The sequence below is a fragment of the Panthera leo genome, chromosome E1 (genome assembly GCF_018350215.1).
Source record: "Panthera leo isolate Ple1 chromosome E1, P.leo_Ple1_pat1.1, whole genome shotgun sequence".
Taxonomy (NCBI): domain Eukaryota; kingdom Metazoa; phylum Chordata; class Mammalia; order Carnivora; family Felidae; genus Panthera; species Panthera leo.
In genome coordinates, this window is record NC_056692.1 from 38,393,254 (window position 1) to 38,415,285 (window position 22,032).

General features: G+C 55.8%; 1 protein-coding gene across 2 annotated transcripts; it reads left to right on the top strand.

Annotated features, from left to right (window-relative positions):
- Window positions 1-417: 417 nt before the first annotated feature.
- STARD3 (StAR related lipid transfer domain containing 3) lies at window positions 418-22,013 on the top strand. Of its 2 annotated transcripts, XM_042914792.1 has the most exons (15): window positions 418-539; window positions 12,466-12,738; window positions 15,534-15,611; window positions 15,998-16,075; window positions 16,196-16,249; window positions 16,644-16,761; window positions 16,970-17,068; window positions 17,294-17,346; window positions 17,695-17,787; window positions 18,445-18,507; window positions 18,672-18,767; window positions 19,129-19,208; window positions 19,304-19,408; window positions 20,511-20,604; window positions 21,064-22,013. In XM_042914792.1, the coding sequence occupies exons 2-15, from the start codon at window positions 12,517-12,519 to the stop codon at window positions 21,166-21,168; spliced, it is 1,338 nt and encodes a 445-aa protein (XP_042770726.1). In that variant the 5' UTR covers window positions 418-539; window positions 12,466-12,516; the 3' UTR covers window positions 21,169-22,013. The 2 variants fall into 2 exon arrangements, with proteins under 2 accessions (XP_042770726.1, XP_042770727.1); XM_042914793.1 differs by lacking the exon at window positions 15,534-15,611.
- The last annotated feature ends 19 nt before the right edge of the window (window positions 22,014-22,032 follow it).

A 22,032-nucleotide genomic window follows, 5' to 3' on the forward strand; every position in this document is an offset into this window, starting at 1 on the left:
GTTGGTGGCCATCTCGATCCTAGTGTCCAGTCCTCTAGTCTGGAAGTCTTTCCTGCAGACAAGCTAGGAGCATTCTTACGAAGGACCACAGAAGTACTAGATCCTGCTAGGGATCGCTGAAAGAGGCAGGGAGAGAAAGAACTTTCAAGAGTAAGTGGATTCCTCCAAAGGACCTGTCCCCTAGCCCCAAAGACCTCCCCTCAGGAAGTTCCCCTTTTTTCCCCACAGTACCAGGCCTCTGGGGCCCAACAATGATGATGCCCCTGGGCTTCTTTCCTATTTCCCCAACCGTTAAGACCTCTTAAGCAGTCCCCGCTTCCGGCTCTCGGGACGAGGCCCAAGGGCTTGGGGGCGGAGACTGAGGCGAAGGGGCGGGGCTGCACGTCTACGCACGTCCCTGTTCGCTCTGTGGGGCGGGCTCAGCGGCGGAAGCGGCGCCGCCGCCGGGAGATCCTGTTCCGCTCGGAGGCCCGGCCCGGGCTGCGGGGTTGGCTGCGGCTGGGGCTGGAGGAGGACGGTCGGTGGCTGACATGGAGCAGGTGGGTCCGGGGGAGGTCACTGGGGTCGGGTGGTACGAGGGCTGTGTCTTGCCAGCGGATTCCACCTCTCTGCCTAGTGTCCGTTGTTGGTTCCGTCCGACCCTTCCCACACCCTCGGCGTCCCAGGTTCCGCCCCCTTCCTCTGCTCGGCCTCGCTCCGCCCCACGCGGGGTTCTGGGGGCTCCGACGCAGACCCTCCTCGGCCCCGCCCACCCGAGAGCGCCCGGGGAGGGCGTCCGCGATTGTCCTCCCGAGCCTCGCTCTCCACTGTGAAGGGAGGGGCGAGGGACGAAATCTGGGTTTTAGGGGGCAGGAGTTGGATGTGGGCAGGGGTCAGGGTCTTTGAAAGAGGAAGAATATATACATTCCAGCAGGTATGCGTCTCGCTGTCATCCGGTCTACCCCAACTTCCTTTGAAAACGGCAGTGTACGACTTCCTGACATCAAAAGGGCCCTTTAAAGAATCTTTCTTGAGTTCTTAGAGGTGCATAACACCAGTGACACTCGTTCCTAATTGATATAATTGACACCCCGCCCCCTTTGGCGTCCTCCGCGTCAGCATCTCCTTATTTTCTTCCTACTGTTCTGACAGTAGAAGTACCGTTTCACATTCTCTTCTCCTGCCCAGCCCCCACTATACACTGAATTTTGATGGTCTCATCCACTCTCATGGCTTCAGCTTTACACCACCTAAAGGCCCAACAGGCGCTCAGATCGACTTCTTTCTTCAGCGCAGCCCCTCCTTGGCGCCCCAGACTTGGCCATCCAGCTACCAGTTGGACAGCTCCACTTCGGCTGGAGCTCACTTCAACTGGTCTCCTTCCCTGCAAGCGCGTTCTTCCTCTGCCATCCCATCCCAGCGAGAAACGGGAAATTATCTTACAGTTCCTCTTCTCCCTCAATTCCCACATCATTGGGGTGACCCAGTCCGGCCAACTTCCTGAACATGCTTCAAACCTGATCCTGTGCCTCCATCTCTTCTGTGACCACCTTGATGTGTTTGTCACCAGGATAACCGCAGTGGCTTGCTAGCAACCTCCAGTCGTGGCTGCCTGCAACCCAGACTCCAAACTAACTCTTGTGATCCTTTTAAAACACAAGTCTCATAGTGTTACTTCCTTGCTTAAAACCCTTTGTTGGCTTCTCATTGCTGTGGGGAAAAGGCTGATTCCCTAGCACTATTTACAGAGCTCTCTGGGTTCTGACCTCTTTCCTGCCAGTCTCCTGTGTGCACCCTAAAGTCCAATAACATGCAGCTGCCTGCCCACACCTTGCAATTTTGTGTCTCCTTGCCTTTGCATACCAGCCCCTCTGTCTGGGAAGCCCCTTCTCTTCTCTGCCAGGCTACCTTCTACTTGTCCTTCTCAGTGCTCAGCTCAGACAGTGCCACCTCTGGGTAGACTTCCTTCCATCTACCCTGTCCAAGACTTAACACCAACCCCCTGTGTCCCTACAACACCCTGTCCGTAGTAGAACAGTGGTTGAGCAAACAGACTCTCGAATCAGACTTTGTGGGTTCTGACACTATTTTATGACTTAGATGAAGAAAGCGCCCCAGTTTCCTAATTTGTAAAATGGAGATAGCAGTGTGCCTACCTCATAGAGTTACCGTGAGGATTAAATGAAATTATGTGTAGGGCTTAAAATAGCATGTGAATGCTCAATAAATAAACCTTACCCGTTACTGCTTATATAAGAACATTCTAGAGCGGTGGTTATCATTTTTAATTTCTTAAATTGCTTGAGAACAGTTGATGTGGCTTACTTCTCATTCTGTTCCAGAACTCCAAAGCCTGGCTTTTTATCAATAAATAAAATGCTGGGGTGGAGGGCATTGGGGGCAGGATCTGGATTTATTGAGTGAGGATTCAAGAATGGAAAAAACCCAGACCTGATGTTAGTCTGCTCAGGAAATGACTCGGGAAGTGAATGACTGTTACATGGCAAGCATTAATTCTAGAGAAATGTACACAGAGCTCTGGGAACCCATGGGGAGGAGGGCCAAGAATGGCTTCCCAGACGAGCAGACAATTAGTGAGGGACCTTAGAGCAAGAGGATGAAATTACCAAAGGGAGGTAGAGACCAGGGTGGACTCAGAGAATGGGTACCTGGCTCCCTTTCAGGGGGAGGGCTAAGGTGGGCAAGAGGGCAGAGGCAGCCTCCTCTGCTGAGGCTGGGGATTCCTTTTCTTGCTTGACCACGAGGAAGTGTCTCCTCGATTTAGGAGCCCGTGGGGACCATGCCCAGGAGAGGTGTGAAGGCCTGGTGCCTGGTGTTTGGGGCAGGCCCCCTGGGGTAGTCAGCTTGAAAGCCTGTGGGCTGGGCCTATGCTTTAGACCTGAATCTGGGCCTTTGCCTACCTGGAATGCTCATCTTCCTCGCCTGTGGTTGGTAGATGCGGATTCTTCAAGGCCTGGGTCAGATGGCTCCTCTCTTTGTGGCTTTCCCAACCTCACCCACTCCAACCTGGGTCAGATGCTTCTCTGAGAGCCCACAGTCCATTGTTTGTTCCTCACTGAAAGTGCTGATTACAGTATGGCACCGTGTTTTATTTATGTTAGCCTCTCTCACCAGACCCAGAACCCCTAAACATCTCCAGGGACTAGCACAGTATCTGACATGTTATAGGTTCTCAGTTCATATGCTGCATTAGACTGAGCTCTTGCACACCAAACTGGGGAGGAGGTGTGGGTGAGACCAAAAGTCCTGTGTATTTGGCAGCTCATACTTGTTCCATTGAGTGGTAGAGATTGTTGGCTCCATTTAACAGATGAGGAAGCTGAGACTCAGGGGAAGTCACTCAGCAGGAACTTCAAGAACTGTCTCTTGACTCCAGGTCTACAGCTGTCTCTGAGAAGCTGCCTCCAGGTCCCAGCCCCCAAAGGGGCAGCTGCCATGTCTATAGGACAGGGGACAAGCAAGGCATCCCATCTGACCAGTTGTGTATCCCTGTGAACCTTTTCTGGAGAGGGAAAGGCTGACCCTGGCTTTTGTCTGGTCAGAGCTGGTGCTGGGAGGGGTCTGTGCTGAACTCCTTTCTGCCTGTGGGACCTTCCCTTGAGTGGGCTGATAGGACTGAGATCTCTCCTGGAAGATGACTGGCCCTTTCCAGGCTGACCTTGAGAACTTGACCTCATTAGCTCCCAAGTTTTATCCAGTAGCACTAAGGGTGTGGTGGGGCCTGACTCACCAGCCCCTGAGTAGGCCAGGGCATCCCCGACATTCAACAGGGCCTGGCATGTGGACGGGGCAGGACAGCTGAGTAGATCTTAGCCTGCTAAGGTTTTCCAGTAAAGTGTACCGTCAGAATGTCCGGGCTGGAGGGGGCACTGTACGGTGATGAATGTAGTTTCTGTTTTGGCTCGACTCTTCCCCTTTCCACTTCCCCAGAAGGAAAGGAGAAATGGAGCCTGGTTTGTGTCCTCCTCTCCTTAAACTCTTCCTTCTCTAGAAGACTTCGCAAACTCTCTAGTGGTGGGACAGAGTGGGGGCCAATAAGCCAACTGTGCCAGGGCTGATGGCACAGGCCACTGAGCCCTGAAGTACAGTAGAGCCTAATATGTGCCATCCTGGGTCAGCTCTCTGCAGCCAGGCTCATCCTTCCGTCCAGCAGCACAGATGGGACCCTCAGTCTGGGCAGAGTGCCGTGTGTACATGCCTGGCCCAGGACACTGCCTCTAACACTGTCTCATGGTTCCTAATAGTAGTAATAGCTGCTGTTAATTAAGCATAGACACTTTGCGTGTGTTATTTCTAATCCTTTCAGTAGCTCTGTGAAGTGGTCTCTATACTATCCCCATTTTATAGATGAGGAAACTGAGGTTTAGAGAGACTGATTTACTCAAGGGCTCACAGCCTAATGAAGAATGGCTTTGGGCTTTTTTTTTTTTTTTTTTTTTTTTTTTTTTCCTTGAGAGCATGAGCAAGCAGGGGAGAGGCGCAGAGGAGGTGAGAGAGAGAATCTTTTTTTTTTTCATTTTTAAAAATTTAATGTTTATTTATTTTTGAGACAGAGAGAGACAGAGCATGAGTGGGGGAGGGGCAGAGAAAGAGGGAGACGCAGAATCTAAAGCAGGCTCCAGGCTCCCAGCTGTCAGCACAGAGCCCAACGCGGGGCTCGAACCTGTCAACCGTAAGATCTTGAGCCGAAGCCAGACGCTCAACTGACTGAGCCACTCAGGCGCCCCGAGAGAGAGAGAGAAAGAGAGCGAGAGAGAGAGGGAGGGAGGGAGGGAGGGAGGGAGGGAGAGGGAGAGAGAATCTTAAGCAGGCTCCATGCACAGCACAGAGCCCGAGGCAGGACTTGATCTAATGACCCTGGGATCATGACCTGAGCTGAAATCAAGGGTCAGACGCTCAACTGACTGAGCCACTCAGGTGCCCCAAGAATGGCCTTGGGCTTTTTTTTTTTTTTTTTTTTTTTAATTTAAAAAAAAAATTTTTTTTTTTCAACGTTTTTTATTTATTTTTGGGACAGAGAGAGACAGAGCATGAACGGGGGAGGGGCAGAGAGAGAGGGAGACACAGAATCAGAAACAGGCTCCAGGCTCCGAGCCATCAGCCCAGAGCCTGACGCGGGGCTCGAACTCACAGACTGCGAGATCGTGACCTGGCTGAAGTCGGACGCTTAACCGACTGCGCCACCCAGGCGCCCCTGGCCTTGGGCTTTTGACTCCAGGTCTGATGCTCAGTCCCCAGACTCATGCCCTTTCACCTGTTCCAGGGTGGGCATTACAGACTCACAGATCAGTTAACTTCTTAGACATGTACCATGGCAAAACACTGTGACCCAGGCCTAAAGCATTCAAGAAAAATGACTTTGAGGCTCAAGTCTAGCTGTTTGATAAGGAAAGTACTGAGCCAGAGTCCTGAGAGCTGGGGTTGGGGAAGCCTGGAGGGTGAGGGAGAGCTGGGGTGGGAAAGCCCGGGGGTGAAGTCATTCCAGAATGAGAAAACACGGAAGGGAGACCTGCCGGCCATGGTGTGTCCTGGGAGCAGCCAGTGGTCAGGAAAGTGTCAGGGGAAGGGGACAGGGATCAACCCCCATAGTAAGAGAGGAGGACTGGAGTCTTTCTAAGGGAGCACATCCTTTCTTCTTGACCTTTACTATCCAAGGAACTTAGCTCACCTCCAGCCTTTTCCCTGAAAGTTGGTGTCCAGGGTGCCAGTTCCCCTTGCCTGCTGGTGGAGAGGGTGCCTGGACTCTTAAGTGGGCTGAGACACCAGCAGAGGGTGGAGTCCAGCTCCAGGAGAAACAGTCTGGACCAGAAGGGGCTGCTCCTTCAGGGCTCGGTGTGACTGTGTACCTGTGCACCTGTGCTCACACCCCTGTAGGGAAAGGTGTAAATAGCCGTTCAGCACATTTCCTGAATGTCTTCTGTGAGCCTGGTGCCATTCTGGGTGCTGGGCACACAGCATTGAGCAAAGTATGGAGTTTCTGCCCTTGTGCAGTTTGTATTCTGGTGGGAGGAGACAGGCAGTGAACCCAGACCAGTAAACCTATAATATGTCTAGGGTGATAAGCGCTGTGAAGAAGAGTAAATTAGGGTAAGAGGATGAAGGGTGGGGGCTGTAGGGGAGGAGCTGCAGACAGGACAGCAGGTGCAAGGATTCTGGGGTGCGAGCATGCTTGAGGTATCCAAGGAACAGAGAGGGGCCAGTGTGGCTGGACCAGAGGGTTCAGGGGAATAGACCAGGGGAAGAGGGAACTTGTAGGCCAGGATGGAGACTTTGGCCTTTACTCAGGGTGAACTGGAAGCCATCGAAGGTTTGGGGCATTGGGGAGGTCTGGTCTGACTTTTACCACGATCCCTCTGGCTGCTGTGTTGAGAACAGACCTGGGATGAGGACAAGGAAGTGGTCAGGAAGCTGTGGCAGATGAGGGGTGATGGTTAGGACAGGGTGACAGTAGTGGTAGTGGTGAACAGTGGGCAGATACTGGATGGATTTTGAAGGAAGAGCCAATAGGATTTGCTGATGGTTTGGATGTGGAGGGGAGGGTGCCGGGTTCTCCACAAGCCCTCACTGGTTGGCCATAAAGTTCTTCGGGGTCTTTTGACACCTGGCTTCCCGGCCAGCAGAGACCCCGGGGTCAGCTCTACCCCATCCTGGCTGGGGGACTGTGGGCAGGCCTCTGCAACCTTCTGCCTCCTCCAACTCCTCATCTTTACAGCTCCTGGTGGGGAGTGTGACGAGTAAAGGAGGGGTGGCTGCAGGGTGCCATCACAGGCCAGTGCTAGGCCAGATTTATTTCTTATGTGCTGGCTCATCAGGATGGTCTGCAGTCCTGTTTGATCTGCTATCCTGGCCTCTCTGAACCAGCTCCCTCCCAGGCTGGCCAGTGGCAGGACACAGGCTAGGGCAACTCTCTTCCACACCCAGAGCCTTGGCCTCCTGCCTGTCTATGGATTCTCCACTAACCTGGGCATTACATGGGGAACTTGACCCAGAACAGCCCCAGTTCCGGCTTAAAGCCATCTCATGGAGGCTGTCAGAGCTCAAGACTGTGTCTTCCTCTAAAGAAGAGGCAGGGATGTCATACTAGTTAATCCTTATGCAGTGATCTTTCTGTGTCAGGCACTGTCCTAGGCCATTGCATTGAACAAGTCACGTAATCCTTTTAATGCCTGTAAGAAGTAGGTGCTGTTGTTATCCCCACTTCACATAGGAGAAAACTAAGGCGCAGAGACGTCCGGGGATGGTAAAGCAGGAATCCAGGGTTTGAAACTTCTCTAAGCTTGGAGTCCAGTCCTTTCTCAGCCTTACTGATTCCTCCTGATTTGTGTGGAGAAAGGGACTCCACTGGGAAGCCTCCATGGAGAGTGGGGGCTAGTGCTCATATTTCCTGAGGAATATGGGGTGAGGGAGGTGTTGAGAGCCTGTGTCCACTGTCCCATCGGCCTCAAGAGAAGGTTTGGAGAAGCCACACTGCCCAGAAATGTGGGTCATTTCTGGATAGAGATGAGACTTGGTCTTCCTTCCCCGGGGCCACAGAGCATAGCTTTGTGGAATAAGCTCTCACTGGGCCTGGTACAGCTTGGCCAGGCCACTGTTGGAGGTCAGGGCTTGGGAAAGGGCAAGGAAACTCAGATGGCAGTGGTGGCAGTGGCTAACGTCTAATGAGCATTTACTCTGTGGAGCCAGACACCGTTCTGGGCACTTCGTGTGCATCACTGTGTCCTTTGATGCCCCCGATGGCCCAGGGTCAAGACCATTGTCCCCAGTTTCCAGATGTAGCCTCTGAGGCTTGTACAGTGAATAAGTGGCATTGCTCAAATTGAAGACTTGCCTTGGCCAGGAAACGCCAGCCAGGAACTGCAGGCAGTCCGGGTTTTGAGCTGCAGAGAGGCGGCTGGAGCTTGTGGTCTGGGCTGTGACTGAGAGCTGGCAAGGACCTCATCTGTGCCTCTGTCCCCTAAGAACTATGGAAATGGGGATCTGGGGGTGACTGAAGGGACGGAGCTTGAAACTGCAGGGGGGACTGGGCACCACTGGCACTTCCTCAGAGAGCCTGTGCAGGGAGCAAGGACAGTCCCCCGCTTCCTGCCCCCGCCCCCAGCCTGGGAGTTCACCTTTGTCTGGAGCTGGAATGACTTGGCCCATTCTATGCACAGGTAGGGGACCCAGACTTTAGGCTTAAGAGAGCTTGCTCTGGGTCACCTTTGAGAGGACTTGTAGAGCTCACATTTGAACCCAGGCCTTTTGGGTGATTTCATTACATGTCGCTGTAGTGTATAAGCACCCTCCCCCCCCCCCCCCGACTTTTCCTTTTACCTGAATGACCTTGCCAGCTACTTGTTCCGTCTCAGCCACCACTGACCAAGCACCTACCATACTTCTGACACTTCTAGAAATGCCAGCCCTAGGACTAGGTAGTAATTATCGTTGCTTTTTTTTATTGTGATGAAATATACATAACATAAAATCTACCATTTGAATCATTTTAGGATATAGTTCTAAGGCATTAAATATATTAACATTGCCTTTATTTAACGCAGCTGAAGAAACGGAGTGTCAGGACGGTTACGTTTGCTCCAGGTTGCACAGCTTCTAAAGGCAGACTGAGATTTGAACCCTGACCTCAGGGTCCAGCTTTCTTTCCATGATGTCAGCTGCCTGCCGTTGTCTGTCCTGAGTCTGGGACCCTACCCAAAAGCTCCTCGTTCAGTCTGGCCAATACTGGCATTTCCTAGGGTAAGAGAAGGCCTGGCAGGCCCTGGGGGCCGTGCCTGCCCCTCCCCTTTGCCTCAGGAGCTGCAAGAACTGGAGTAATCCACTGTGCCCAGTGGCCTGCCTCTTCCCCTCACCCCTCCTTCCCTTACCGGGGATGATAAAGCCTCCCATTTCCTTGCCCTGGTGCCCAAGCCTTAGCAGCTCCGCTTCCCCTAAAACACACAATGGGTGAGTGTCAAGTCTGCTCTGTCCGTCCCGGACGGACTTCTTCGCGCCATAACGTGCCGCTCCACTCCAGACACCTTTGCAGGCACGTGGGCGGGGCAGGGAGCAAGGACAGCAGAGGTGACCGCGGAGGCTGGGCTCGGCAGGGGCTGCTGCTCCCATGGGCCTGGGCGGCAGCCGTGCTGTCTCTGGCCCACGGCACTCATTCCTGCCTCCCCCTCGTCAGGACGGTGGGCACGGCGGTGTGGGGGAAGCCAGGCCTCACTGTTCCGCTCGCAGCTGCCACCTTCCACCCGCAGGGCCAGGGGGGCAGAGAACAGTGCTTTGGGGACCGTTAAGGGCCGTTCCAGGCCAAGATGGTTTTCACCTCTTGGACTGGCAGGCAGTCTGACGGAGCTCAAAGATCTTTTGAAGTCATCTGAGTGGGCGGTTTTCAAACTGCGCCCAAGGAGGTGCCTCCAGGGTGACCCAGGAAAGGCTGCCAAGTGAGGCTCTCTGTGGCACCTTCTGTGGCAGGACCTGTAACAGTCTGTTTTTATCTTTCTTGTTTATTAAGGTTCCAAGTAGGGTTTTCTTTTCTTTTTTCTTTTTTTCTTAAGTTTCTCTTCCTTGAAGAAGGGGGTTTAAAAAAATCACTGACTTTTTCCCTCAGGTAACGCAGCAGGGGCTTGTGAGGACTTGCTCAGTTACTCGGGGTCAATGGCTGTCCCAAGAGTGGGGCTCAGGTCTTCATTCCCGACTGGTGCTCCTTCTACTCTACTTTGGACTCTGAGCAGCTTTGGTAGGGGAGGGTGACGTAGAAGCCCCCTGTCTCTGCCTCTTGGCCGGCTGCCCCCAGCCCTGCTTCAGAGGCTCCGTGCTTGGCTCCCACACTCCCCTGTGTCTGCAGCTCTCCCGGCCTCCCCCAACACCTGTGCTCTCAGCCCCCATCTGTGTCTCTTGCTTCAACAAGGATGTCTGCGTGTGTGAGTGTCGGTGCTGTTGCCGCTCCAGTGGCATCTCATACCACACTGCCACCACCCGAGTCCTGTCCCCAAGGAGGGAGGGAGAAAGCCGGGGGGGATGCCAGACAGACTCGGGAGCAGCTGGGAATAGGGAAGCCACAGCACCCTGCAGTGACTCAAGAAGAGGGAGAGGAGCAGATAGGGAAGACGAGACACACACACACACACACAGGCGGAAAGGGAGACTTTCAAGGGAGACTGAGGTGATGGTGGTGGAGAGAGACAGACGGGAGAGACTTAGAGAGGAAGACCCAGAAAGATAGACATGAAGTGGGGAGATGGGGGCTGGCACAGAGACACAAAGACAGAAAAGTAGTTTATGAGAGAGACAGCAAGGAAGGAGGAAGAGAGATGGAGACAGGTCTGGCAGCAGACAAGAGGGCTATTAGACACCAGGAAATGTCACCTGCCCTGGAGCTGCGGCCCTGTCATGGTGAGAGATGCGCTGAGCATTCAGTCTGGCACCAGGTCCGGTGGATGGATGTTGGGGATAGGTGTCATTGCCGGCGGCCTGTCACATCCCTCTCTTACTGCGTCCTGCCAGAGCTAGGCCCAGCTTTCCTTCAGTACCAGATGAGCTGGGCACGGCAACCCCAGTAGTGTGGTATCAGGGGTGGCCTTGGGCCGGGTGCCTCTGCTGAGAACAGTCAGCTCCTGTCCATTGGGGCTTGCACAGAGGCAGAGGGATGGACAAAGTGTTTTGGTCAGAGTCTCCTCCCTGTCGCAAATGGGGAGCTTGTTTGGGACCTGATAGATTGAGGGCCCCGGCCAGTAGTAGACATAACAGAGGTATGAAATGATAACAGATTAGGGGGGAGACTGGTTAGATCTTGCCGTCCCAGGATCAGAGACCAATATCTAGGGTTCCCCTCTTGCTGGCCCCCAAACCTGCCCCCTGGTGCTGGCATGAGAGGAGATTCAGGGAGACTCTGATGGAGCAGCAGAAGTGTAAGGCACCGACCATGCTGTGCGCCCTGCCCAGGCAACAGGACCTCTTCAGGCTCCTTGCCAGCATGTTGGTGGAGTAGAGACCTTGGGTCTGGGGGCCGTGTGGCAGGGAGGGAGTGTTCCGAGGCCCTCTGCCTCTAGCATTCGTAAGAATTTCAGCTCCATGGTCACACAGACAGGTAAGGGGTGGGTCCATTCACCCTTCAGTCTTGGCTGCCTTACCTGTAATGTGGAAGGACCCATCCTGCCCCGTGTGGGCATGAAACACAACCGAGGGCACAGTGTTCTGTAGGCAGTGGAGTTCTGGCCTAGCCTTGGGCAGTGGCTGGTTCTTCCCCTCTTCAGGATTTGCCCCGTTTCTCTGCTGCGTAGCGTGGAGCTGAGGACCAGGAGACCCCTTGGAGCCCCCATTTGTTCAGCAGCCAGTCTAGCATCCACTGGGTGCCAGGCATCGTGCTAGGCGCCAGGAGACAGCAATTACCAGTCAGGTGAAAGCCCCGTACCTGTAGGGTTTGTAAAACAATAAGACCATTTTGGGTAGTGAAGCCGAGTTCACGGAGGGAAGAATGTGAAGCCCCGTAACAGGACAAGACACTGTGACTGGGGGCAGGAGGGTGCGGGCTCTGAGGAGAGGTCTTTTGAGCTGCTTCTTGGAAGGACTGGGGAAGGGAGAGCTAGGTCCAAGGCCCCAGGCAGGACCAGGCTGCCACATCGAGGGACCTAAAAGAAGGCCAGGGTGGCGCTGGGGGTGAGCCCTGCCTGCCTTGTGCGAGGAGCCATTGGAAGAGCTGGCAGGGCCTGGACTGGAGGGCTCGGGGAATGGCAGGGTGTGATCAGTGCTTGGAAAGCCTTTCTCTGGCTGTGCAAGAAGTGTTGTTACAGGGTGAGAGAGGCAGCCTGGAGACTCGCCCGCTAGGCTAGTTGTAATGGCCAGGCCAGAGGATGGTGGTTGGGCCTGACATGGGGGTGGTGGGGTGGAGCTAGAGAGAAGGGACCAAGATGTCCTTTCTCCATACCCGCTGTCCCAGTGCAGAGCACTCGGAGACGGAGACACTGCTCTAGGAAGTCCCTCCCAGTTGCCATGGATTAGGGGGTGGGAGGGTAGGGCTGGCTGCTGGGAGGGAATGTGGCTTTGTGCTTGGCAAACAAAGAACAGAGCTTGGGGCCCTCTTCTCCTGGGGGTGGGGGCAGGCCGAGAGGCTGTTGACAGGACCGGAGGCTGAACCACAGGGCTGGGCTTGGCAGGAGCAGGCTGTGCCCTCAAGCAGCGGGGAGGACCCCAGAGCCCTCCAAGGGTGAACCGTGGGGCCACTGGGCTTTACCGGGGGTTGGTGAGGAGGGCCGAGAGAGAGGGATGCTCAAATCCCTCCAGCCCAGAAGTGGGGCTGCAGGAGAGAATTTGGGCTGGGAGGGCCCCGGGCTGCCAGGGGGTTGAGATGTGAGAGGGGGCAGATGTGTTTGGGAGCAGACGGGGTCCCTGGGGCTGTGCGTGAAGGGATGAAGGAGGTTAATGGGACCTCCACGCCCCTGACACGAGACACGCGTGACCTGACCCAGCTGCCCTTCTTCTCCCCAGCCTTGCAGCTGAGGCCCCGCCTTCCCCACCTTGAGGTGGGGGCCCACCAGGATGAACAGACTGTCTGGGGAGCTGGCCCGTGACTTGGAGCGCAGCCTGCCGGCCGTGGCCTCCCTCAGCTCATCACTGTCCCACTCCCAGGGCCTCTCCTCCCACTTCCTCCCCCCACCTCCAGAGAAGCGCCGAGCCATCTCTGATGTCCGCCGCACCTTCTGTCTCTTTGTCACCTTCGACCTGCTCTTCATCTCCCTGCTCTGGATCATTGAGCTGAACGTGAGTGGGGCCAAGGCTGGGGCGGGGGTCATCCGGGCCGTAGCTGCTGCACCAGCTGTCTGGGAGGGTTGCCTCTCTGGCAGGACAGATTTCCAGGTAAGATGAAGAACAGGAAGATCAAAATAGCTGGGAGCTCAGAGGGCTTGAGTCATTTGTCTAGGCTCTCTCGGCAAGTAGGCGAAGGAGGGCAGCATTTGAACCGAGACCCTCAGGCTGCAGAGTTCACACTCTCCACCTCCGTGCCAACCTGCCCTCTAGTGGACACTCTTGAGAAAGGAGGAAACAGCCCAGTGGACTCTGGTTGGACTATTGAAACCTTTGTCTTTTTTTTGCCCTATGTTGCTCTCTGGCTCCATTCATTCATTCATTCAACAAACATTTTTCAAAGCCCTGTTGTATCCTAGGCACTGTGCTGAAGGCAGGGGGTACGGTGGGGGAGCAAACCAGTAAAAACTCCCAGTTCTCAATGGTTCCTAGCTCTCTCTTTCTCCATTTTGGACACTCCTCCGATGCCCCCCAGTTTGGCCTCTCCAGGCTGGTGAGATGCCACTTAGCAGCCTGGAGATGGAGCTGCCTCTCAGTGCCGGGTCCTTACCCTCCTCCCCCTGGGCAGTGCTTGGCCAGCTTTGTGGGACCTGATCTCCAGGCACCAACAGGGTAGAGCAGGCCCCAACCACAGAGGCAGGAGCTGTGGGAGCAAAGCATCCCAGGCTCAGTCAGTCCTGGCTCCCCCTCTGTATTCACTGTGGGACCTCAGCAGGGGACTCCGCCTCTCTGAGCCTTCCCTTGTTTTCCTTCTGCAGAATGGGTCAGAGTTCAGGATGGCAGGTGCCCTTTCTCCAGGTCTCAGGCTCAGTGATAGAAAAAGGATGACTTTGTTGATAGAAGTGAGGAGTTTGGGGAAGGGGCTGGTTTAGAGGTGGAGAGGACAAATTTGATTCTGGGTGTGTGGAGCTGGAGAGCTCTGAGGGTGACTGTCCTTTGTGCACAGAGATGAACTGGCACCTTCAACAAGATTGAGCCCTGGGGGATCTTAAGGACCATCCTGCCAATGAAAAAGCAGAGGCCAGCAAGGTCCAGAGCCATTTGAAGAGCTTCTGAGGTCTTAGGCATTCTTCTTTTTGAAGGTCCCATCTAGCATCAAAGCAAGCACTAAAATTCACCCACAGCCTTCATTCAAAATATATTTTTTTTTCCGGAAACAGCCAAAAAATTTTTTGTAATTTTACTTTTGAAATCACCTAGATGTACTGGCTATAATAGCTCAGCAGTCATTATACATACTTGGGAATTCTTGCAGAACAAGAAAAAAATCTAATCTCAAAATTGTTTTCAAACATAATGAAAAGTTCAGAATGCTGGACTGTAACCATTAGTGGAGTTAGCCATAATGTTTCACTTGGTAGACACTTATTTAAAAATGGGATAATTTTCGGTTTTGTAGTTTTATTTTCCTGGTTTAGAGCATATATATTTTTAGTTTTCTAACAGACTGGGTGTTGCGCATTGGATGTAAGGACCCCAAGAGGGTTGCAACACCCACGCGAGGTCTCGTAGCCAGAGACTGGCAGGGGCTGGAACTCAGGTCCCCCGAGTCAGGATGCCCTCAGCTTCTGTGCATGCCCAGGCAGAGGGAGAGCTGTGAGGGACGGTGACTGTTAGGGGTCAGAGGGGCTATGGGGCCCAAGAGGGAGCAGTCTGAGGAGGAAGAGGAAGAGGAAGACCAAGCTGGGGTGGGGTTGGGTGGGATGTCAGGTGTGAGGGGTGGTGTGTGAGACTCCATGAGGCTCAGGGTGGTCTTGAGATAGAGGCACATGGTGGAGATGTGCAGGGGCCTTCAAGTGTTACTGAGGCGGCTGCCCAGACTACTGGCTCCTGCTCTAAGCATCAGAGTCACCTGGGAACTGTATGAAAATTCCAGATGCTCAGCTAAGTCTGAGATTCAGTGGCCTGAACATCTGTATCTTTAATAAGCCTCCCTACTTCAATTTGGATCATCTGCCAGAGATTAGGAACTCCAGTCTAGGTGGTCATGAAGGGTCTTCACCTTCCAGGCTCTTGGGTTCCACTCCCCGGAGTCCCCTTCTGTCCTCCGTCCTCCAGGGGGCTGGCACTCCATTCCTCCTGAGAAGTCGGGCTGTGGTCTGGCTCTCAGTGTCCATCCACATCCTCTCTCTCCCCAGCCAAAGTATCAGGATTCCCCTTGAAAATGTGTGGGTGACTAAGGCAGGGACAGGGGTGAGGACCAGTCTGCTCACTCCCGTCTCCGTTGCTGGGCATCCTCTCCAGCACCATGATGGATTTTGCCCATTAAGCACAAACCGAATCAGTTGATTTGCCACCTGGGGCTCCGTCTGACACCGCTGCTCACCCCCGGTCCCCACCGCCCCAGATGGATGGTTGCCTGGGAAGATGGAGCCCCATAGTGGTGAGAGGGAGATGAGATTCTGTGAGAGGCAGGCTCCCAGCGCCCAGTCTACCAGCCCTACCTGCCTGCACAGGGCCTGTAGCCTCCCCTACACAGCCCTGGAGCCTCCAAGACTCCCCCTCCCTGCACACCGTGCCCTCGAATGTCATTGCTGGAGCCAGGCCCTGCCTGTCTAGGTTGCCTGGCGCTTGGAGGAGTGAATGATGTTAGTTTGGCTGAGCTCCCTTGGTGTTTCGGGGCCCTCCTTGGGCAGTGGCTCAGCATCTCCAGGTTCCACACTCCCCCGTCTCCTCCCCATCCTCAGAGGTGAGGGCACCCCTGGGGACTTGTTTCTGCCTGTAGAGCTGTTCATATCTCCCTCTTCCAGACCAACACAGGCATCCAGAAGAACCTGGAGCAGGAGATCATCCACTACAACTTTAAAACTTCCTTCTTTGACATCTTTGTGAGTGGACTTAGGGGGTCCTGGGGGCAGAGATGACACAGGGACAGGACTCCCTGGCTGGCTTCTCTTCTCTCTGCAACACACACTCTAATCTGAGCAAGGAGACTTGGCTCCCATCCTCAGGGAGCTCTCAATATTCAGAAAGTTCCCAAACAAGGCTCTCCCTTCAGAGAGCCCCAAGCATAAAGGGGAAGAGTAGACCCCTGTCTAAGAAGGTCACATCCAAGTCGTCCCCAGAGAAACACTGACTCAGCCATTCTCTGCCAAGGCATGCATGCCCATGTAGAGGGAACCTGGGGGAGGTCAGCCTTGGGCAGGGGGAAGGGCAGTGGCTTGCCGGTGATGGCTTGTGTCCTGCCCCCCCCCCCCCCCCCCCCCCCCCCCAGGTTCTGGCCTTCTTCCGCTTCTCGGGACTGCTCCTGGGCTATGCTGTGCTGCGGCTCCGGCACTGGTGGGTGATTGCGGTAAGACGCCACTTTCCCCGCAGCTTTCAGGCTCTGGTGGGGCTGTTGCAAGGGATGGTATGGAGGAGGACTCACCCCCCAGCCTGTTTGCCCTCTCTCCCTCCTTCCTCCCCTGGGCAGGTCACCACACTGGTGTCCAGTGCATTCCTCATTGTCAAGGTCATCCTCTCTGAGGTTAGTAGCTCAGGGTCTGGCTGGTCTGGTGGGTTTCTAGCCTGGGGGATGGGCTTCTCCTAAGAAGGGACCCTTTCTCTGATTTTGGGTGTCTGTCTCTGTTGTCAGGGTGGGGTGAGGGGGAATCCTGTCCTTTGGTAGTTCCAAGGAATCCTCATCACTGGCTTCTTCCACCTGCCCCTCTACAACCCCAAGAACAAAAAGTCCTTCTGCCAGCCTAACCTCAGTTTATCCTGCTGCAGAATTCATTAATCTGTCTCAGAGGTGTGTGCCGCAGAGGTCCCCAAGCAGCTGGTCCAGGAATGGGGTGTATGCCAGAGTTACTAGCCCCAAGAGGGGACTCTGGGCTTTGGGCGACCCCCCTACCGTGGAGCTCAGCCCCGTCCTTCCACAGCTGCTCAGCAAAGGGGCATTCGGCTACCTGCTCCCTATCGTCTCCTTTGTCCTTGCCTGGTTGGAGACCTGGTTCCTTGACTTCAAAGTCCTACCACAGGAGGCTGAGGAGGAGCGATGTGAGTGCTGGGGGAAGGGGTGCAGTGAGGGTCATCATAGCCCTAAGAGAGGAGACTTTCAGGCATGAGAGCCAGTTCTGAGCTATCTTGCCAGCTCTGAACAGCCTCCAAGAGCCTAAAGATGAGCTTGGAGTTGGGGGGACCCCAGGCTGCTAAGGCATGACTGCCCTTGTTTTGGGACAATGGCTGCCCATGTCTCCTCCCCCAGGGTATCTTGCTGCCCAGGCTGCTGTCGCCCGAGGACCCCTGCTCTTCTCTGGCGCTCTATCCGAGGGCCAGTTCTATTCACCCCCAGAATCCTTTGCAGGTGAGGGCTGGTGGATGGGGAACTGCTTTCAGGGAGGGTCTTTATGAGGAGTGGGTTGGCTAGGTTCCTTCTGTTCCCTTCTATTGGCTCTCTGGGGAAAGTGAGCAACCTTCTTCTACACGTACCTCTGTCCTCCCCGCAACGTTGCACTTATGCCCGAACCCCACTATGTCCCCACAGTCTGTCCCCACACCTTCTTAATGTCTCTGTGCTTGTTTTCTGCAGGGTCTGACAACGAGTCAGATGAAGACCTTGGGAAGAAAATCTTCTCTGCCCAGGTATTTGGCTGCCCACCTCGCCTGACCTTTGGAGTGGGCACCTCAGAGAAGGGCCAGTGCTGGGCTCAGCCAGGGTGGGCAGGGCCTTCCCAGCAGAGCATGGACCTCAGGCAGCCCAAATGCCAGTCGTCGTGCACCTGCGTGTCTGGTTCACCGTCAGTCAGGCCCACCGGTCTGCCTCATACCTGGGGCCCGGAGGCGAGCAGCCACAGCACCTGGGGGACCCCACAGGGCCCGAGAGACCACCCAGACTCCATGTGTGTGGAGTATCTAGAGAAAGAACTGGCCACGAACAAGGTAGGGTATGGGCCTCAGGCTGACCCCTCCCTGCCTTTCATCCCTGGCCAGGAACGGGAGTACATCCATCAGGGCAAGGAGGCCATGGCGGTGGTGGACCAGATCTTGGCCCAGGAGGAGAACTGGAAGTTTGAGAAGAACAATGTAAGAAACTTCTCTCCCACCTAACCTGCTCATGTGTGTTGAGAGTTTTGCTTGCTTTTCTGAGGCCTGAGAAGCCCTCAGAATTGCACAGTTTGGAACCGTATTCCTGCATCAGGAGTGGGGGCTGGGCCCTGGGGTCACCACCTGGCAGGAGGTTGGGCTGGGTTGGATGTTTCCACTGCCCCCTCCCCCTGCTCGTGGCCCCACGCCCATCCTCAGCTCCCTGCTGCTCTCCTCACTCAGCTCTGGCTTTGAAGGGGAAGCCAGGCTTCTGCCCTATGTCTGGTGTTTTGTTTCATGATCAAAACAACATTATCTAAAGAGATGGCAGGGAGCTTGGAAAAAGGGGGACACGTCCCCGTCCCTCTCTCTGGCCAGTCCCTCTCAACAGCCCTGGCCAGCCTGGAGACACGGCTGTAGCTGTGCTTCTGTCCTTTAACTTGATATCAGAAGCCTTACTCTGCTCGTTGCTGGACATTTGTCAGAACCACTGTTTTTTAGTGGCTACTTGAATATCCCCAAACTCCCGGAGTTTTCTACCCTAAGCTGTTAAAAACCTGCCCTGTGGCCCATTCTTTTGCCGGTAGCCCACCCCCCCCGTGCCCTCCCCCCATGCCCTCCACCCACCTCCCTGTCACGCTTCTGTCACTCCCACAGGAATATGGGGACACTGTGTATACCATTGAGGTTCCCTTTCATGGGAAGACATTCATCCTGAAGGTGAGTGAGGGAAGCAGGTGTGCTGGAGTGTCCTGGAGCCTCCTGCTCTAAGACTTCAGGAAGGGGCTTCCTGCCTTCTGGCAGGTTTCTCCCCACCGAGAGGGAGGGGCTGATGTGTCCAAGCACATCTGGTGCCACCCAGCCCTCTGCCCTCCCTGCCCCAGACCTTCCTGCCCTGCCCCGCGGAGCTGGTGTACCAGGAGGTGATCCTGCAGCCCGAGAGGATGGTGCTGTGGAACAAGACGGTGACTGCCTGCCAGGTGAGCCGAAGAACCGGGGGGGCCTGGCCTGGCTACCTCTCAGGGCAGAGGCAGAGCAACACGGCAGATTAGGGTGCAGTCATACCCCAGCACGACCAGTTACCCCTGGGGACCTGGGTCATGTCATGAACTGCTCTGTGTCTCAGCTTCCCGGTCTTTAAAATGGGTATGATGGTAACGGTGCCTCCTGGTGAGGGTCAGGAAGATGGAGAGGGAGCATGCAGAGAAAGCCCAGCCCAGGGCCTGGAAGTGGCTCTCTGTAAAGGGCCTGGGCAGAGAGGAGGCTGGTGTGGGGGTTCCCTGAGGTACTGGGATTTTCCTGGGCTGGGCCGTGCTTCACATCTCCCCTCACGGCCTTTAGATCCTGCAGCGAGTAGAGGACAACACCCTCATCTCCTACGATGTCTCTTCGGGGGCCGCGGGCGGGGTGGTCTCCCCGAGGTGAGCACCACCAAGCCTCTCCTCTAAGGCAGACCTCTTGCCCTTGGATCTTGGGCTTGGCTCCCTGCTTCCAGTCTAACACTCCTGCTCCCCAGGGACTTCGTGAACGTGCGGCGCATCGAGCGGCGCAGAGACCGATACCTGTCGTCGGGCATCGCCACTACCCACTGCGCCAAGCCCCCTACACACAAATATGTCAGGTGAGCCTTGCCTTGGCCAGGGTCACCCCAGCTGGCCCCTCCCCTGGAGACTGTGAGGACAGGGGAGGGTACAGTGTGTACAGCTGGGTGCTTTCTCCTGCTGAGGCCGCCTTCCTGTCCCCTGTCCTGCTGGGCTTTGCCCCACTCAGCCCCTAGTCCTGCTAATCTGCTCTGCCTCCTGGAGACGGGGGAGGATTAATGGCTGGAAGTACACCACCCAGGCCGGAGGGCAGCTCCAGGGATAGGGACCAGTCCGGGGGGAAGGGAGCTGGGAGCCATGAGGTCGCGCCGGTCCAGGTGACCTGAGCAGAAGGTTCTGTGTTCTGGAGCTTGACCTTCCTACCTGAGTAGAGTTGGTCCCCGCTGCCTTGCCGGTCCCCAGAGTGCTCAGAAGTGCCCCCAGAGGAAGAGGAGTTTCAGTCTTCCTGCTGCCTGTTCCAAGGCATCCTCCAGTTCTCCTGCTGTCTATCCTTAGACCCCAGTGCTGCAGGTGGCCTCCTCCCCGATTCTCCGCTCTCCCCATCCTTCCTGGGCTTCCACAGAGAGCACTGTTGGTGGAGTATGAGGTTTGGCACACCAGACTCCTGGGTGATGAACAGGCTTATTTCCTCTCTGGGTGCTGACTTCCTTGTATGCGGAGTGAGCTTGGGAGTTCTCAGTGGAGCTGTGAGGGAAGTGACTGGTGACAGGACATGCCCTGCCCACTGCCAGGGAGGGCACCCCCTCCCAGAACGCCCCCTCCTGACACCACCGCATTGCTCCCTGAGTTGGGCAGGGGTGAGAAATGCGAGCACAGCCCACCCCTCACAGCCGGAGCTGACCGAGAATCCCTGGACAGAGAAAATGACCACTGCCACTGGGGGTGCACAACATCGGCGCGCTGCAGGAGGATTCGAGTGTCCCCTGGTGGGGTAGAGGGCTGTATTCTGTAGCCTCTGGGACACCCGTTCTGGGCCCTGCTCAGGCAGAGTGGCAGTTGCTAGACCAGTAGCCTCCTTCCTTCTTTCACCCCAGTCCAGGATGGGCCAGGAATGGAGTGTGGAGTGGGGTCAGAGGCCTTGCCTGGCTCCAAGGTTCCCCCCCAATGGTGCTTTTCTCTTAGGGGAGAGAATGGTCCTGGGGGCTTCATCGTGCTCAAGTCGGCCAGTAACCCCCGAGTCTGCACCTTCATCTGGATCCTTAATACAGATCTCAAGGTGGGGTTGCTGAGGCCGCAAGGCTGGCTAGGGTACAGTAGAGGGGACTTTGGTGGGGGACGTTGGGGTCTCCCATCCTGCCAAGGCCTCACCTACACTGCCTCCTTAAGCTAAAATTTGGGGCAGGATCAAGATGGTCTCGTCCTGAGTCGCTGGAGGGCCTATACCTCCCCTTACCTCTGACTCCAGAGGCCCCAAGGAGCGGTGGCTGCCTGCCAAGCCAGCCCCTCCTAGGTCTGTTTGTGTGGTTGGTGCCAGGACCCGGCACAGCGTGTTCTTCCTGCCGGGGGTGAGGGGTAGAGGGTGGCTTAGGCTGTGTTCCAGAGCTGCACCTGCACCTGCTGCTCTGGCCCAGGGTACCCCCCCCCCCCCCCCCCCCCCCGCACTGGCGCATGTTGTTGAGAGGGGAGCCCCTGCTGCGGACAGGCCATCCTAGAACTTCTTCCCACCTCCCCCCAGGGCCGCCTGCCCCGGTACCTCATCCACCAGAGCCTCGCAGCCACCATGTTTGAGTTTGCCTTTCACCTGCGGCAGCGCATCGGAGAGCTGGGCGCCCGGGCGTAACCGTGCCCCTCGCCACCCTGCAGGCCAGGGTCCTGTCACCACAGCCTTCAGAGCCAGAGAGGGGGCCAGTGGAGCTTCCCGCTGCCCACAGAAGACCTGGCCTCAAGCAGCGGGAAGAGGTTTCCTCCTGTGGCAGCACCTTGGCCCCAAGCTACCACCCTCCACCATGCTTCACTGGACCTGGGAGCCATGGCTGTGAGCAGGTTGTGAGGTCAAGCATCTGGACTCCAGGGCCCTGCTGCTGAGGCGAGTGGGGTCTGTCCCGCTGATGTTTACACAGTGACTGTCCCTGCCTCCTGGAGGAAGATACCTGCGCTCCCCTACCTAGCCAGGGGCAGGATCTGGAATGGGAGCCTCAGACTTGATGGGGGAGGGCCACGGCCCTGAGCAGGACAGAGGTCGGGGCGGGCCTTGGCGCCAGTGTTAAGGTGCAGGAGCCCCTTCATCTGCCTGCTTTCTCACCACGGTTTTTTAGGATTATTTAAAGGGTCTGGGACCTTTTTCCATATGCACTTGTTGGGGAGCGGGTGGCAGGTAGGGGGGTGGGTGCTGGCAGTGAACTTCTGCCACTCCCGGTTTCTCTCCCTCCCCCAGGGTTCCTTGGGGACCTTTGTAATTTGAGCCAATTATTAAAAACAAACTCAAAAAAAAAAAAAAGAAAAAGCAGCCCCTCCTGCCTGGCCTCTGGAAGGAAGAGAAGTGCAGCACTGTGGACAACACCCTCTCACACCCTTGCAGAGCCAGAGGGAGGGTGGAGCCACTGGGGACTCAGTTCCTGAACACCCCACTTTCCTGACCGGTCCGGCTGGACAGATAATTGGTCAGAGAAAAATGCTCCCCCCCCGCCCCCCGCCAGGCCTCCTC

What these genes read in the sequence shown, in the direction of transcription:
- STARD3 (XM_042914792.1), top strand. Translation starts at nt 12,517, where the DNA reads ATGAACAGACTGTCTGGGGAGCTGGCCCGTGACTTGGAGCGCAGCCTG. An exon ending in GGAGGCTGAGGAGGAGCGAT is followed by an intron (nt 16,762 to 16,969) that starts GTGAGTGCTGGG and finishes CTCCTCCCCCAG; the next exon opens with GGTATCTTGCTGCCCAGGCT. An exon ending in ACCCCCAGAATCCTTTGCAG is followed by an intron (nt 17,069 to 17,293) that starts GTGAGGGCTGGT and finishes TGTTTTCTGCAG; the next exon opens with GGTCTGACAACGAGTCAGAT.